Below are 16,272 nucleotides of genomic sequence, written 5' to 3' on the forward strand. Positions count from 1 at the left end.
CTACGAAGATTAACAAAACTTGATTAGGAAAAGATTTACAGATGTTTGTTTTTGATGGCCTACCTGACCTTCATAGTACTTGTTAGAATGAAATCTGATATTTGTGTGCCAGAATATCCCCTCTTCCCGTCGGGCTGAACCTTTTTTTCTTAGAATGTAATCGCTAACTTACGCAGGATCAGGTTCTGATTTGACACTGACGTGCTTTTGACGGGCTGGACCTCGCTGAATAGTTGAGACACCCAACTATTTGCATAAGCTACCAACACGTATTTGAAATCTAAGTTCTCTCTCCCCGGACCCTCGAACCTCATCGCGCAGCTTTTCCATTGCTACCTGTACCTCCGTGTTGTACACCGCACACTCTGTGGAGTAATTTTCATTTTTCCTGTAGGATTGTCAATATATCAGCAACCCTGGCAAAAGTCAAAAACGAAAATCCACTGGGAGTGATGACGGAGAGGAAGGTATTACCGGATTCGGGGGTCCAAACTAAGGATCGATTAACGTATTCGGTAAGCGAGTGGCCATTGTAAGCGAGTGGCCATCTCCGAAACGCATAGTAAATGCGACAGATTATTTTAACCACTATAACTTAATTTAATTTTGAGTATTAGTGGATAGGTATCGATAAGCATTTCTAGTAGTATATATTAATTTTAAACAGAGTAGAAGACTATATTATCATTATTTCAAATATTACCAAATATTACGTTACTAAAATTTAGAAATATATAGCAGAGGGTATGTTTTGGGAGCTTGGGGAGAAAGAGATAGCTAGTCGGGCTGGCATCATGCACACCTCACATCGTCTCGAAAATCTTTCGTCAAGCTTTGAAACCAAAGCTGGGAGTATCCCAATCAATGTCCTATCAAAAAGAAGCGACCTGACCAATTCCAACAAGAAATCAACAATTCAACTTCCTTCCTTAACGAAAGTACTTTCGGATCTTTCTGCATGTCCAATGGTGAAGGAGCTTCCTGCAATCCAGTCTTCGTTCACTTGAAAAACCCTAGAAGAGCTGCCTTTCTTGGTTTATCACGTGCAAAACAAGCCAAGGCTTCGAGGCCCTTTCAAAAGTCTTCTAGTGGGGTTTGGGTGAAGACATGCTAGGAGATAATGGGTATTAGGGGTCTGATGGAAGTTCAATGATATATCATTTTGATTGATTGGATCGTGTGATATTTAGGATCCGAATAAGACAACCATAACGGAAATTCTGGTTCCATCAAAAATACCCACTTTTGGCGAATCAGCAACTTGAACGTATTTGGTATTCGTGTACTTTCCCGCTGCGGTGTATCCTATAAACAATGTTTCAGGTCCACTGTGCTTCGGATCCTGGCGCGTGATATGACAGACCAATTCGAACTAGCCCCGGGAGAACTTAGTGTGCGTCAGGCTATCTGTTTCAGAAGCCTTTTACCCTGCACTTTTCAAGCTACCTGTCTATCTTATCTTTCCTACACGTAACTCCTTATCAGGTAACCTTATGGTTTCTTCACCGGAATTCGATGTCTTGCATATCCTAATATTTGGTGTGAGTGGCTAAAAACCATGCGATGACTAATATTAAATTGATCACTAATCCCTTCGGAGAAAGGGAAAATCTACTGTACTAATCCATAACGGAGGCAAACTAGTCTGGTATCGAACCCATATTCCCATCTTGTGGTAAAAAATAGTGTGTCAGTTGGGAGCTCAATGTTCATTCCAGGTGCATCTTTTAGACTCGTTAGCACTATGAACTGCTAAGAGAGGAAAAAAAATTCAATTCACGTATGGTTTAGCATGGAAAAGAAGCCAACTCTGATATTCTCTCAATTACCCTGAGTGGGCACAGTCAAGCTATAAACTTAATCGACTTGCATCCTTGGAAGCTTTAATGCATACATACCGCCCACTGTCTTCACCGGGATCGGTTCTGGGGAGCGGAGAATTCCTGGGCACTCCAAACTATATCGCAGTCTAGTAATAGTATCATGTACGTACAAAGGCCCAGGAATCCGGCAACATTCGCCGAAGATGGAATCAATGATATCAAAGAAACCAGATTTGAGGAACTTGTTCTAAATGTTGTATAGATTTTAGGAACCTAGAAGGTGGCTACATTTCGCTGTGTCCATCCTGGCGGTTTTTTTTAGTACACCCAAGGCTAGCCCTCCTCCAATATTGTTGTTTTTGTCTTAACCACCCCACAGTCTTCACTCTCGTTGCTTTGGGGCCTGCCTCGTGAAGCTTATCATGTCCTGTATGTATTTCGCGTGCGTGCTTTGAAAAACAATGCTTCATATCCGTCTTGATTTGCTCACATTAACGATTCATAGATTTTGTGACACTTTCAACCCTACCCGGGAGCAAATAGCTGCGCAAGTCTCTTTCTCTCTTGAGTACGGACTCAAAAATTCACAGCTATGTAGGTCATGATGACCACTGCGAACAGTATTATCTGGCCCAGTCAAGCAAGCTCTCTTCGTCGTTGGAGTACAAGCTTCTTTCTTATCCCCAACAAAAAGAAAGCTGCTGTTGATCGAGTGGAGTATGTCAAATTCTTGGGACTCAATGGTGGGAGAGGACGGATAATGAAGCATCGGAGCGGATCCATGACCTTGTAGCTCTGAATAATCTGAGTGACATGGTGACACCCAATTCTTCCGTGGCTGAGCATATCTTGCGTCTGAGGCAATGCTTTGATATGAATGCTGTGGCAGAGGCCAGGCAAGTAAGTCTTCCGAAGAATAGTCAAGACTATTTTCTATTGGGTCTGAAGGCTCCAACCCTGGCAGCGTGACAGTATCATCATTGGGAACTGCATTTTCACAACCAGCCTGAAGCTTATCCCATATATCAATTTTCAACGTGGTCATGCCATCATTTGAATGCGATTCAACGTGAGGTAAGGTGTCGAGGATTATTGGATGATCTGGATCCTGGAAAACATATGAGCTTTCAGGGGGATTATCACCAGCAGGCAAACGCCAGTGCCAGATTTCTGTCGCCTCATCCGCATGTGCTTGCTGGCGTTCGAACTGAGAAGATAAGTTCGATTGACTAAACAGCGTATCGGCTGGATTGCAGAAGAATAATTGAGGATTGTCCATTGTAATTTGTCTGCTAGGTGATGGTGTAGCTTCCGCGATGCTAGCTGGCTCTACTAGTGTGTTAGACCTTTCGTAATTTGTTTGTTTCCGACGAAACATAATTCTTACCATCTAAACCATGGCTTTCAGGGCCAAGTAAGGTAAAGGGCATCGGAGGTGATAATGCCCACTGGATATCGCCCCCAGGTGCCAAAGATTGTTGCTGACCTTCCTGGAAGTTGTCTACAACATCCCGACCAACACCGTTGCCGTCATCGTACGATGGGTTGGAGTTCAAGTATAGAGTTTCAAGGTAGTCACACACAGAGGCTGGTGCTGGAGGTAGTAGAGAGTCTGGAGGTAAAGCCCGGCGTGTATTGGATTCTGACGGCGGAGTAAACTCCGAAGTCAACATCAACATGTTACCGCAAGGCCCTGGATCTCCAGTGAGGGTGGTTTCTGCCGACATGATAATATGTGAGAACACACAAAGTAGAGTATTTAGGAGGATAAAAGAGATGTTTTCAGTCAAATGAAAGGCCATTGCAGAGATGGAAGGAAAGCTTGATATAATCTCCGGAAGCCCGGAAAATGGTAAGCTGTTTATCTTAATTGCATCATGCAGTTTGATTTTCTGGCTCTCAGGGACAAAGTTCAAGCAAAGCCCCGCTTCATGTCATTTCTCAATTTGCCCAAATTGTAATTCTGTAATTGGACAATTTCCGTTGTAAATATTGTTCCCAGGAGTGTTGACTTGTCTCGGTGTATCGAGGGCACCTGGGTCTTCTGCCTTGTCACACAGCCCAACAAGTAATTTCTATTTGCAGTTGCTGCAAAGTCCCCAGTAATCCACCCGAGATTTCTCCAGCCCAGTCAAACGCTCGGCAAATAGATCTTTGGGCTAGAAGCGATTGCTTGTCGAATACAATTACTCCTTTCCACCTGAATTGTTTATTGCTTGCTCTGGCGTATTTTCTTTCGTCCATGAGTGTTATCAAGAAAGTCCGCACCTTTTGGCGTATGAGATCTGTCGGATAAACATAAACTCATAGGCAGTATTCTAATGGCTAGGAATGGAGTTGTAGATACTAAATTATGGAAAATTGCTCAACTTACGTGTAATTCATCGTCTTCAATGATCTTATTTGTGACTCCTGCATTGTCTTGCTCGAAACCAGACTCTGCAACAAAATACGATGTGTACACAACGATCTTGGCTAATATGATTTAATCAGATTCACCATTTTTAATTAGTCGGGTATCAACCGAGGGACTCAAGGATCACAGTGTCAGATCTTGTGTGTGACGCATGGATCAATTACTCCGTTCTTTTAAGTTCCCACGTGGTATCAGGTTCTACCAAAAGATACTGGCACGACGGGCGACACAGTGTTGAGAAAAGGATCTGTCAAGTTGAAAGATACTATTTTTGTTCGTCGACCTGATCAACTCGAAAGCGGGACGGCTATCGTCACTGAATGCTTCTATTTCCTCTTTCGCTATACGTACTTTTTAACACCGAAACCTCCTCCCTGTAGAGACCCTAGTACCGGGCTACACGAACACGGCCAATCTGATATCACGCAACAGAAGTGGTGACACTGCCTCCAGTAGGTATCGTCAGAGCAAATTCGGGTGTCATTGGTGCCGTGGTCGTTAAGAGGATGCAAATGAGCTCACATCTTTGTACCATTTCTACCAGTCGAACTCACGGGAATATCTAGATTCGCTTTCAGGAAGGGTGTATGCGCATAGTTGTGACAAGCTGCACATCGTCTAATTGCGAAGGGTCAAGGTAATCACGTTCAGGATTTCTCGATATGGGTCACAACATCAACTTCATTCTTGTAAGTTCCCTCGTCCTTACTACAGAAGGAGTGGCAGTTGTGGCTGCCCAGGATGCTCCCAATTGCACATGGGCCGGTCGCCTTGGTATTTCCAGCGGAATTTTAACCCGACAAATCGCCAAAATGTTGAGCGGAGCGCTGATCCCTTCCCCAGTTTGCTGCCCGACGGCCCTTCCTCTCAGCCCAAAGTTATACCCACCATAGAGGGGTTGTCTTTTCCCCAGAACCATCATGCCCGTGAAGTGAATTTTGTGGCAATGTCGGTCGGCTTTGGGGGCCCTGATGTTACCACAACCATCGGTGGTGAACCAATTGCTGCCACTATTGCAGCTACCAAGACTAAGGATATCAGCATCGAGAACAATTCGCAAAAGGATATCGAGACCACCTCCAATAATACGGGAACACCTAGCAAGCAGAGGTCAGGGGTCAGCTCATCAGCCAATCCAGCTACATCGGTTTCAACTGTTTTACCGAAATCCTTTAGCGAGAATCTCCTCGTTAGCTCAATCCTAAGCTCTGTCTCCTCGACTGCCTCGGCTGTGACCCCTGTGCCTGCTTATTCTGCTTCGATACATCCGCCACGCTTGTCGGCAATTTGAACTCTGCCTTGGATATTCTCCGTACCTCAACCAGCAGCAGCCTGGCATCCTCGAGTGTCTCGACTGTGACTCCCTTAACTGAATCATGGGCTACGGCCTCTGCCGCGCCTGTTTTGTCTTTGGCTATGTCCGCCGCCATTTCCTATGATGACCTGAGATCGGGCATAGATGGCCTCCTTGGTGTTCCGACCTGCACCACCGCCTCTACGGGCCCGAACGGAACTGATCCTTCTAGTGCTAAGGGAACCAGGTCCAGTATGTTCAGTTCCAATTCCACAAGCCCAACGAGGACCAGCTTGGAATCTTCTTGATATCTCGGCCCTGAATAATGAGACTTCCAACAGCAACAGCACCACCACCATCTCGTCCTCTAAGGCCACTAGTCCGCCGACTATCCCAACTAGCGTGCATGCTTCCACATCCAGCCGGCTCTCAACCACTCGGACTACTGCTGAAACATCAATTTCTGGTAACCCGCTTGACACTCTTGTGCCCAGCGTAGACTCCCTGCTTAGTACCTCATCCCCAGGGGCGGGCAGCGTTGGCCAGGTGTCAACTGCACTGATTCTCAATGACAGTATTTTGCAGTCCACACCAAGTGGCCTCTTCGCTACCCTGACGCTGGGTGATAGCACCACTACCATTATCCCGACCCCACAGACTCCATCGCAACTATATCCGTGCCACATTTACCTGGCTCTGGCTCTGGTTCCGGTTGTCACTTCGACTTCTTTTCTACGCATTGCCTCCTCTGTGTCCGACTTTATGCCTCACGCTGTTTCTACTACCCCCCCACCGGGGGCGTGTACTGTGATCCGAGATCTGCTTGCCCGGTCGGGATAGTCTTTCGCATCCGCCAAAAATTCTGTGGATACATGCGGCTCGAACATAGCGGCCTCTGACACATCGGGCCTAGCCAAACTTAGATCTATTGAGGATGGGCCGACCACGCCTGGATGGTATGTACAAATCTTTTGCTGCTTAACGGACCTCTTCATTGTGTTTTACAAGTCCTCAGTCGAACTGTAGAGACTCCCTCCTGGTACCATAATTTAGAAGGGTTGTCTCTATGTTCTGACTTCTAGTCCGAATTCAAAGAATACTAATGGATTTCCTGTTATGCACATGAGTTTCAAGTTTGTTTCTTTACATGGACAATGATTCCAGCGTCATCCTTGACCGTTGCACTTGATAAAGGAAATACATTAGTTTCAAACCAGATCATGAATTCGGGTTCGTGCAATCCTCAGTATCGACAGCTCGAGGGTACATGCGGACTGAGAAAGCGTCTTGTTCGATTTTAGGGTTGTCAGCTGGGGCAATCGGTAGATAGGAGGTTCACCCAAGCTAACTGAGGTTTCTTGTTTTGGCAAATTTTATACCGAGTTCCGCGATTCCGTGATTCCGTGGAAATGTGGTGGATGGACAAGAAAGCATAGTCATTGGAGGGCCTCGTATTGTTGAAGACAAAGCAAATCGTCAGATATTAAGCAGCTAACTGCTTGGGTAACTGTTATCCTCTAGAAACTGGCAAGAGTACAGTAATACTTAAATAGCTTCTTAATCTATCATCTCGCCCATTGACCAGTCAGCCTCCCCCATTAAAAGTTGCGCTAGCACCTAGTACTAGTCGGACACGCAATCTGCAATCATTGCGACAACATGGCCAGCCCAGCCGGCTGCAGCCGGTCAACAGAGGCCTCCGCCGGTAGAGTGCCCACATAAGCATTGAAATTGTAGATGCCATAGGGGCACGTGCTAGTAATATCCCTCCGACTAGTCCCAGACAGATGATCAACCGTCTTTCCTTCACGAATAATCTTGAAGCTCTGTCTACCCACACCCATCAGCACAGAGTGCGACCAAATTCCGGACTTGGCCTTATAGGTCTCAGACTCGCGGCCAGACTGCACATGCACGGTCGCAGGAGTCTTCAACATCGTTACTATGAACACCTCGTCGGTCAGGTTATTCGCGCCATCAGGTCGTCCACAGACGGAGTTGCCACTCCAGCTGTTAGAGCACCCTTGAATAGTCGTGTCCGTTGCATCACAATTGACATTCTTGGGGGTCGTTCGATACCAGTAGACCAGTTTTTCTTCGTCGAGGAAACGGATTGGTACTTTTGAGCCAGCTTTATAGGAGGCTATAAAAGGCTTGGCCATATCTAACCAGCCGTTATGTGGCCTTTTTATCCGTTATTCGCCGTCACCCCAGTTGGCTTTTGAGGAAGTTATGCTTACATGTCCATGACCCATTTGGAGGCTCCATCATCTGTGTGCGGTGATGATAGCGGACCAATGTAGTGCGATTCACCGTAGTCATTCCAGGTGAGAAGCTCTACAAAGCGAGGGCTGGTAGCTAGAATCTCCTTCCATCGGTTATACCACAGGAGGCCAGACGGAAACACCCAGTTTTTGGTGTACGAGACTTCGCCGCCAAAATGTGTCGAGAACCAAGGCGAGACCGCTAATTTTGAATTAATATAAGAAAGAAACGCTTGTTCGTGCCGCTTACATGCGATATAAGGCTTTCCGTTAAGAGCTGTTCTGTAAGCATCATCACTATCTGCAATAGCGAGCTGCTTGCTGGCAGTTGGAGATCCTTTGCTTCCATAATTTTCCCACGCGATCCAGCCCAGAGCGGCCTGAATATTACTGAAATCACCCCGACCGGGGTGGAAATTGGGTGCAAAATATATATCGCTGCCGGCAGCGGATCTGAGCGCTGCAATGTCGACACCATCACCGACGAAAGAAGACACAAATACCTTCCCATCGACCTTGAGCTGGGCAGGGAGATTGGCATACTGCGCTATCTTCGCACCGACTGCACTACCCTGGCTAGTCTGCCACCAGTTGAAGTCAAAAGAGATGAACACTTTCATGTCATTGTTGGCGGCAGACTCATACGCAAAGCCCAGCTGCGTGTCAGTGTAAGGATCAGTGCCGATGTTCAAGGCGAAAGCGTCGATGCCTGCATATCGGGCGCGCTTCATATCGCCGTCATAGTCGCTAGCACTCTGGCGGTTGCTAACGATGCCAACCTAACATGAGTCAGTACTGGATCCACGATCCAATGGGGGATGCCGGAGGGCCATGCCATGAAATGACAGAAAACCAGTTTGTTTCCATAATTCTCATCAGAACTAGCCATGGTAGTAGTGTATTCATTTGGGAGCGAGGTAGCTACAATGAAGGGTATGAGGCCAACCAGGGTCACAATGGGTCCCCACAATATGAACTCTAGAATGGATGCGTGGGTTAGCATACTGTCACAACGAAACCCCACAGTAAAAAGAATAAGTAAAACGATAAGAAAAAGCGAATAAAACGTGGGATTACGATCATTTATACCCATGTCTTATATTCTCGTTCGTTTCTCAAATCCAGCGTATCGGGAAAATAGCTCATGAACGTTTTTGTAACTGTTGAGAGATTTGCCATAGGGGAGCACCCCAGAGACTATGCCGACCCCAATAGCTTAGGCTCGGAGAGGAATAAAATGGTGAATGTCCCGTGCACGCTGGATTACAAGGTCCAAAAACGTACAGAGCGTAACTTAGTCCATGTTCATGTACACAAAACGACCACGGGCAAAATGATGGCCGAAAGCCTTGCCCGAATCGATCACCCGATGCTCAAGTAATTGCTATGAACCTATTCCCTAGCGTTAAGCGTCGCCGTCTCATCAATATTTTAGTTGGTAAGGAGCGCCCTTTTTTATACCCTAGGTAAGAGTTAGAGTCTGACAGGGCAGCTTCCATAGGAGTTACTGACAATACTGCTAAACAGTAAAGGAGCACCATTTTATTTTCAAGGTCGACCTGTTCACCAATATAACTATATTGTGTTTCATCGTCATCAAGCAAGCACCGATCACATCCATAAAATGGTTCACCCTCGTGGGTAGGCTATGTACATTACACAGGTGTCAACGGAGATCGAAGGAGACAGTTTGAGCCTTGCCCGGGTCCAATGGGAGTTTCGAACTCCGTTGGAGCGAGTATCTGTTAGAGGCGACTATCTCAGGCAGCCCCAAAGAATGGACGAAGATCCAGATTTCATATGTCACGTATTGACTCTTGCGCAGCTTCAGGAGCGCAAGCTCGATTCGTCAAAACCATCTGTTTACACCGTATGTTTCTGGCCTGTTCGTTTCGTTATCTATCTGTCGGGCCCCAGCTGATTCGCTTCCAATCCATCTTCTCGTGACCAACGTATTAGATCGAGAATACATACTTTGTTACGAGGCCCAGATAATCACCGAGCTATTCAATGAGCTCAGGAACCCGAAGGATGCGACAAGGCCCATGAAATGGTCTACAATTCGACGGAGAAAAGTCTCATACAAGTCTTGTCGTACCTTCGCCGGCCGACTCGTTGCCGGGCTTGTGGCGCCCAGTCCCTTACCCCCCCCCCCCCCGGCGGGGCGTTGGGGGCCTCTTCAATCAGACAGATGATGTGAATGGAGTCTTTGGGTACGGTAGGAAACCATCATACGAACAAGGTGACAACGGATCGCACAGGGCTAGCGAAGAAATGAGGGGGTCATCATGAGCGGACTGAGGCGCAGGTGATTAATCTGCATATTGAGGGTTTCCAATGGTGGGTTTTCAGAGGCGTTTCAGGGTAATTTTATCAAGCTTTCCCGGGAGTTGAGGATAAGTGTCGACTGGATTGGTTAGCAAGTGTCTAGTATATAATAGACCCACAACCCTGCGGTTATTATACGAGGAACTGAAGTTCCGTTATTGAGAAACGAAAGCAAATAATTTTCCTTTTGCACATACTTCCCAGCCAATAGCCGCAGTACGTAAATCGCAACACCTGGCTATTTGCTGTTGCTTTGTCTTTTACTCTTACGAATAGTAGTCGGAAGTCCTGTACTTGATTCGGCGTTACGTAGGCCAGAGAAAGGAATCCCTTGCTTCATACGCAAGCATCTCTGGTAACTCCATCTTGCTCTGATCACAGCTTCGTCCGTCTGAACAGTCCAGTAATAGCTTACCTATCCTTATCTTTCCGAGATATTCTCCGGGGAATGTCATCTCCGGAGGCGCTGAAATTGTGCGGGCAGGGTGTCTTGTGAAACCGCGAGGATATTTGGTGGAAGCCGGTTGTGTTGTGAGGCCGACGCAGAACAGGAACAATGACCCATTGTCAGAGAGCTCCCTACGCTTGTATACGGAAAGCCAAGTCTATTCCCAGTCAAATTTGGTTCCATTCTGTACATAAATTCTGCATCGTGCTTACCAAATTTTAGCCATCTTATTAAAGTTTGGCATCCACCCTTATTCGGCTGCAGATGTTATCGTTACTTCTATCTATTGCGCCAGAAGGTGGCTAAGTTACGGTATGTTAATGTCATTCACACCCGCTAACTCAGGCAAATAGTTATACCTTTTTGTTGGCGGTAGTCTGCGGTCATGACTTAATTTGTTGAATGGCTTATCAATCTGCAAAATGTTATATAAGCGGCCAAGGCTTAAACAGCCAGACACCAATTACGGTGGCACTGACTGAACACCACATCTATGGAGACCTGTTAAAATAAAGCTGAGGATAATGCCCATGGCAGACGCAATTTAACATCTAGTCTTTAGCCGCCCATTGGTAGGAATTCACAATGAAGAAGACTCTTTGCTATTCATAAGGTGATTCAATTAGCCCAATAGCTGGGCAAGCAGAAAGGAAACGAGCTCCATCAACCCGAAGATCCTCCCAGGTGGAAATATCGGCAGGGTTGGCAGCATGAAAGGACGGACTCAAGTTAGGTTCACGGCCACAAGCGCCACGTTGGTAGTCATTATATCGCCGCTCTTTCTCGTAAAATCTCCGCCTAGTTAGAAACTGCTGTTTTTGAAACTGGTCCTTGTGGGAAAAGTCTCCGAAGGCTAGAACCTGCAACTTTGGAAGACCCGTCGGCCCGAACGCCCATTCGGCAAATGATAGAAATTCCTCCGCTTCAGAGGAGGCTGAAAGGGTTTTATCCACACCGTCTGGTGTTTCCCAGGTGGGCGTAGAGGTTGAGCCGTCATTCACGATGCTCGTGAGGTCGCTCCAGCTGTTGGAGAAAGGCCGTTGCCCGGCACTTTCAATGCCGTAATCCTGATATATATCTCTAGATTGCTTTGTCCCTAACCGAGTTATGATTTCGAGAGGGATATCCCTGTGGAACCTCTCTGACCCAGTAAACCGGATATGCAAAATTTCGATAATGGAATGCCGAGCCAAGGGCTCAAGGCATAGCCTCTGTCACAATTAGCAAAAAGCGGTGCCGCATCCAATCTTAGGACTTACCAAGACAGGGGGACTTGAACAAAGGCCTAGAGCAGACAGACAAGAAGGATTCCAAATATTCCGTTGATCACAGATCCATTGCGGTGAAACATCCCGTTCTTCTTCGAATAGGCCTTCATCATCAATAGGAACAAGTCGACGTTCGTGGTAAGAAAGGCTCTCAAGGGTAGATTGGTGGTGTCTGATAACAGATTCAACACGAGAGGGTTCTTCAAAGTTTGAGAGTTTTAGATACAAATGCCTCAGCCCCTTGAAAGAGGCCAAAAAGCTCACCACTGGAGTCAGATCTTCGCCAAACCCATTAAGTAAGTTGTCGCAGGCGAATTCGAAAAGCGTTAGTTGCAGCTTGTCTTGTGAACGAGACAAGGAACTAAGGAAGCGTAGCTGATTGGGACAATCCCGCAGAACCAAACCTCTGAGGGAACCGCACCTTAACGCCAAACTGGGGTGGAGAGTTTGCGGAAAGGGAACTTTGCACAGCGCCAAGGATGAGAGTGAAGGAAGAGCACTTGAATGACACATTCCCGATTGCTGTCCAAAAATCTCATCGAAAAGGTCCGGGGCATCAGTAAAACTGACAAATCCAATTGACAGATTTGTTAAGTGTGCAGCATTTTGGCGAATGCATCGTCTCAAGGAGTCGGCCTCAGCAGGCTGCTGAATACCTTCCCACTCTAAGATTTTCAAAGACGAGAACTCCGAAAGACCATCCAGAGCATCTCCTGCCTGGGGGCAAGACCCATCTGTGATGAGTGAAAGTTTTCTAAGGCCCTTATGGTGCCGGCAAATGTATCCATTTTCATCCAGGATACCTGGTGGAACACAGGTGCCTAAGTGCCACCTATGAAGGCGCGTGAGCATTAGGAGGGCAAGGAGAATAGCAATCCCTAATAGATAGACTCACTGGAATGAACGGAGGCTATTTTCTTTGAGACATGCGAATATCAAATGCATTTGTTCCGAAATATCATCCAGAAAATGGCGATGCGCCTTTGCCTCATCGGAAGTGCCGAGTGTAGACGAAGCTTCTCTCAGGCCTGACGTGCGAAAGGTACTATGATGTACACAGCGATTAAATCGGGCGATATATATTGGTGCCTGGATATTAAGATCTCTGGTGTGGTGGAGATAGCTGAGGGGCTGTGAATGCGCATGGTTCCGAAAGAATGAATCGATATCGAGTACATTGAGTGCCCACTCGCTCGCAGCACGAAACGTGACGGTGCGATATATTAAGGGAACCAGAGCAGCATTGATCGTTGAACAAACCTGGCTGAGAGAACGAAGATCGTCAGGGGGCAGCTAACAAGTCATTAGGAAAGGTAGACAAATGCATCAAGTGACGAACCAAGTCCGCGACATCCAATAGTATTTCGCATGGCACTATCTCGAGCATGTCGCTGAAGATATGTCAGTGGATAATCCAGGGATATAGAGGAAAATTTACTTCAATTGTTGTAGTGCTCAGACTGGAAACCCTTTATTTATGTCTGATAGTACTGTAGAACAAAGTATTCTGGATGGCACAAAACAAGGGAGATACACGCATAACTGGGAATCTGATTTAATTCTCGAGTGAATTCTTTTTGAACATAGAGGAAAAGGCAAGACAGTATTGGCGTCTAGTCCAAATCTGTATCGCAGAACAAAACCATCTAGCAACCCTTCCTATAATCCGGTTTTAACAATCCGGTCAAAACCTCCGTAGAAGTATATCAAGGGCCATGACATGGCTGAATTTCAATTTTACCACAAATTGATCTACTAAATGGGGTACGCATCTCTCCGATGGGTCCCGAAAATCATGGGTACAATACGGTTGAACCAGGAGGCTGAATGTTGAATTTTCTTGTTTTTCAACGGTGCGACGTTGAAAATGCGAAGAGATTTGCTACCTAGTACCGATGGGGGGAGATCAAGATTAAGATGTTCAGATTGGGGATAGTCGAGAGAGGTATGTAAATTGACTTTACCTTTACATATTCTTCCATATTTCCATGTTTAATCCCAACTATCTACTCCAATATAGCCATTCGTATGGGTAAGCTTGAGATTGCTTACTTCTACCTAGAAAGATTCACGCAATGAAAGCTGAAAACTAATGATGCCCCGCTAGTAAAAGGCTTTTGAACTCGTTCTGACGCAGAAGAAGCGCCATGGAGCTCAGGTAGTTGGACACCAAATTCAGCCCTCACAAGCACCAACCCCCTTGGCCTATACTATTGGCACAAGCTTCAACGTATCTATTCTCGCTGCTCAATTCATAGCTAGCTTATGGCCTTGAACCAAAGAAAGTTATAGCTGGCGTTGTCCGTTGACTAACCTGCAATATTTGAGGGATGGCCTACAAGAAAAGGTTGACGGCTGTATATCCTATAGCGCTCGGTCCCAAACCACTCATTCGCGTTTATAAATAATTATATAGAGCGCCTTTATCGCGTCCTTGGCCCATAGAGACTTGTAGGCAACCATGGAGGAGATTGTCGACATCGTTCGAGAGATCGGCCGGCAGCAGGCAGAAAATTCGTACTACCGTACCTGCTACGGCCTTCTGAAGCTCTTACAGGACTCAGTGGCCCAGGCATCTGATAATATGCTTTGTCTTCAGCAATACGAAGCCCTATGGCCCTCCAATGGCTTCTTGCCCATCCACCACATTACCACGGAATTACGGAACTCGGTAGAAAGCTTGTCGAACCAAGAAAAAAAGGCTCACTTAGCTTGGGTGAACCTCCTACCTACCGATCCAAGCCGGTAAACCCCGCCAGATTTGATGAATTGAAGGGCCATCGTCGGATAGACGTTCAGAGAGATAGGAAATCTTCGATCGCTTACGCAGGTTATTGGTCTTGAAAGTACCAAAAATCATGACTGGGGCATGAACGAGGATAGGGCACTGATTTGTGAGAGTATGATGAATTGAGGGAGAGCGATGAATTTGGAGGGAGCCCAGCGATGTCTTCGTTGAGACGGCCCGGGTGTTGCGAATTTCTACGTATGTAACATCTATTACATTCGGTCTACCCGGGCAAAGCAAGGACCTGAGTACAGCAATATTCGAAATTGGCTTCCAAGTTTTAACAGAGAAACTATATCACGCCCCACTGCCAAGACAATGGTAAAACTGTCTAGGCTGGACTCGGCTACGCTGCAGATCATACCTATTCGTCGGAATGGAAATGTAAATTACCTGACAAGAGAGATACGCTGAAGTAGTTATATCCTGCGTCCCCCGCTAAATGCTTGCTGTCTCCAATCTCCTGACCGTGCTCATATGTATAATTGCAGCCCTCCACGTAACGTTTACCGCCCAACATTCAAAGCACCCGGTGGAACATTACGGAGAAGATACGGTACCATACAAGGTGCATTTCAAAACGGCCCTCAACTTGGTGTGGCCCGATCAATGAAAGATCTGCGCTAGGGCCTTGAGAAAAGAAGGGCAGTCTGTAGAGAGGAAACTGATTTCGCTAGTAAAGGTAGCCTTGTAAGCTATTCCTCTAGAAGCTAGCATTTCCCAAGCTAACGTGATCATCCTTGTCATTCTAGAAAAACTCGCCGCACGTACCGATGTAACTGGAAAAACTGCACCGGCGTGTTCTCCCAAAAGGGAAGTTTCAATCGTCATATGGAAACGCAGCATATCTCACCGCGCTCATTCAAATGCCCTGTGTGTGGGAATCTCTTCTGTCGAAGGGACAATATGGCCGCACACTTGAAAGGAAAACATACGGATTCTATTGGCAATCCCGACAAGACATTTCTCGACCGAACGAAAACTACTACGAAAGAGACTAGTCACATCAATCGCGAACAAAAATACAGTAATGAAGAGCTTGCTGCTCTTGACCAAGGATGGGGCGATATTCTCAAGAGCTTTAACCGGCAATTCCGGGGCGTCAATGTCGTCGTGTCCACACACTACAATCAACGTACTATCTAAAATCGAAAAACGTGATGAATCACCAAGCTTCGAGCCAGGTATTCGACGACCTGATTGCCCGGTGTTCGCTGGACCAACCCACGGTACATCGCAAAATCGAAAAAGAGCTGGACCGCAGTCTAATTTGGTATAAACTCGTTGAACCCCTCCTTTTTCCGTGGCTAATGAAGCACTAGAGTCACGCTTTCGAAGGGCCTCGAACTGCACTTGGAAGTAGACACCCAGTCACATGAACAATCCGAAAGCTGCAGGATGAACTTACAAGGAGAAGAATAAGCACCAATATACAGGGGAGCCACTTACCCAGCAGAGGAAAGTCTTTGAGTGCCGAATTTGCTGCACCCAGCCAGACCGTTGGTTGACGCTTTCATGTGGACATACGCTGTGTCTTTCATGCAAAAAACGGCTTGGAAAGCCAAAAGAAGAGTCCTATGTGTAGGGGACGCATCACCGGATATATTCGCTCCGACTTGATGAGGTCGAACAAAGAGGCAAAA

The 16,272-nt window shown here is 46.5% G+C and overlaps 7 protein-coding genes across 7 annotated transcripts; 4 read left to right on the top strand and 3 right to left on the bottom strand.

Annotated features, from left to right (window-relative positions):
- Window positions 1-3,163: 3,163 nt before the first annotated feature.
- On the bottom strand, window positions 3,164-3,550 carry N7537_010493 (uncharacterized protein; the record flags this gene model as incomplete). The annotated part of the gene is made up of 1 exon (XM_056901547.1): window positions 3,164-3,550. One exon carries the CDS (start codon window positions 3,548-3,550, stop codon window positions 3,164-3,166), a length of 387 nt encoding a protein of 128 aa, XP_056750215.1.
- A 1,446-nt stretch (window positions 3,551-4,996) lies between these two features.
- Window positions 4,997-6,373, top strand: N7537_010494 (uncharacterized protein; the record flags this gene model as incomplete). The annotated part of the gene is made up of 3 exons (XM_056901548.1): window positions 4,997-5,356; window positions 5,434-5,785; window positions 5,826-6,373. The coding sequence occupies 3 exons, from the start codon at window positions 4,997-4,999 to the stop codon at window positions 6,371-6,373; spliced, it is 1,260 nt and encodes a 419-aa protein (XP_056750216.1).
- An 806-nt stretch (window positions 6,374-7,179) lies between these two features.
- N7537_010495 (glycoside hydrolase family 71 protein) lies at window positions 7,180-8,686 on the bottom strand (the record flags this gene model as incomplete). Its single annotated transcript, XM_056901549.1, has 4 exons — window positions 7,180-7,717; window positions 7,774-7,999; window positions 8,048-8,576; window positions 8,603-8,686. 4 exons carry the CDS (start codon window positions 8,684-8,686, stop codon window positions 7,180-7,182), a joined length of 1,377 nt encoding a protein of 458 aa, XP_056750217.1.
- A 348-nt stretch (window positions 8,687-9,034) lies between these two features.
- N7537_010496 (uncharacterized protein) lies at window positions 9,035-9,992 on the top strand (the record flags this gene model as incomplete). The annotated part of the gene is made up of 5 exons (XM_056901550.1): window positions 9,035-9,174; window positions 9,201-9,235; window positions 9,325-9,434; window positions 9,461-9,671; window positions 9,715-9,992. 5 exons carry the CDS (start codon window positions 9,035-9,037, stop codon window positions 9,990-9,992), a joined length of 774 nt encoding a protein of 257 aa, XP_056750218.1.
- Window positions 9,993-11,175: 1,183 nt separating this feature from the next.
- N7537_010497 (uncharacterized protein) lies at window positions 11,176-13,228 on the bottom strand (the record flags this gene model as incomplete). Its single annotated transcript, XM_056901551.1, has 5 exons — window positions 11,176-11,784; window positions 11,833-12,202; window positions 12,263-12,673; window positions 12,737-13,134; window positions 13,181-13,228. 5 exons carry the CDS (start codon window positions 13,226-13,228, stop codon window positions 11,176-11,178), a joined length of 1,836 nt encoding a protein of 611 aa, XP_056750219.1.
- A 1,074-nt stretch (window positions 13,229-14,302) lies between these two features.
- Window positions 14,303-14,590, top strand: N7537_010498 (uncharacterized protein; the record flags this gene model as incomplete). The annotated part of the gene is made up of 1 exon (XM_056901552.1): window positions 14,303-14,590. One exon carries the CDS (start codon window positions 14,303-14,305, stop codon window positions 14,588-14,590), a length of 288 nt encoding a protein of 95 aa, XP_056750220.1.
- A 945-nt stretch (window positions 14,591-15,535) lies between these two features.
- N7537_010499 (uncharacterized protein) lies at window positions 15,536-15,775 on the top strand (the record flags this gene model as incomplete). Its single annotated transcript, XM_056901553.1, has 1 exon — window positions 15,536-15,775. One exon carries the CDS (start codon window positions 15,536-15,538, stop codon window positions 15,773-15,775), a length of 240 nt encoding a protein of 79 aa, XP_056750221.1.
- Window positions 15,776-16,272: the final 497 nt, after the last annotated feature.

Source organism: Penicillium hordei (genome assembly GCF_028827395.1).
Source record: "Penicillium hordei strain IBT 12815 chromosome Unknown utg000005l_segment0_segment0, whole genome shotgun sequence".
NCBI classification, from domain to species: Eukaryota; Fungi; Ascomycota; class Eurotiomycetes; order Eurotiales; family Aspergillaceae; genus Penicillium; species Penicillium hordei.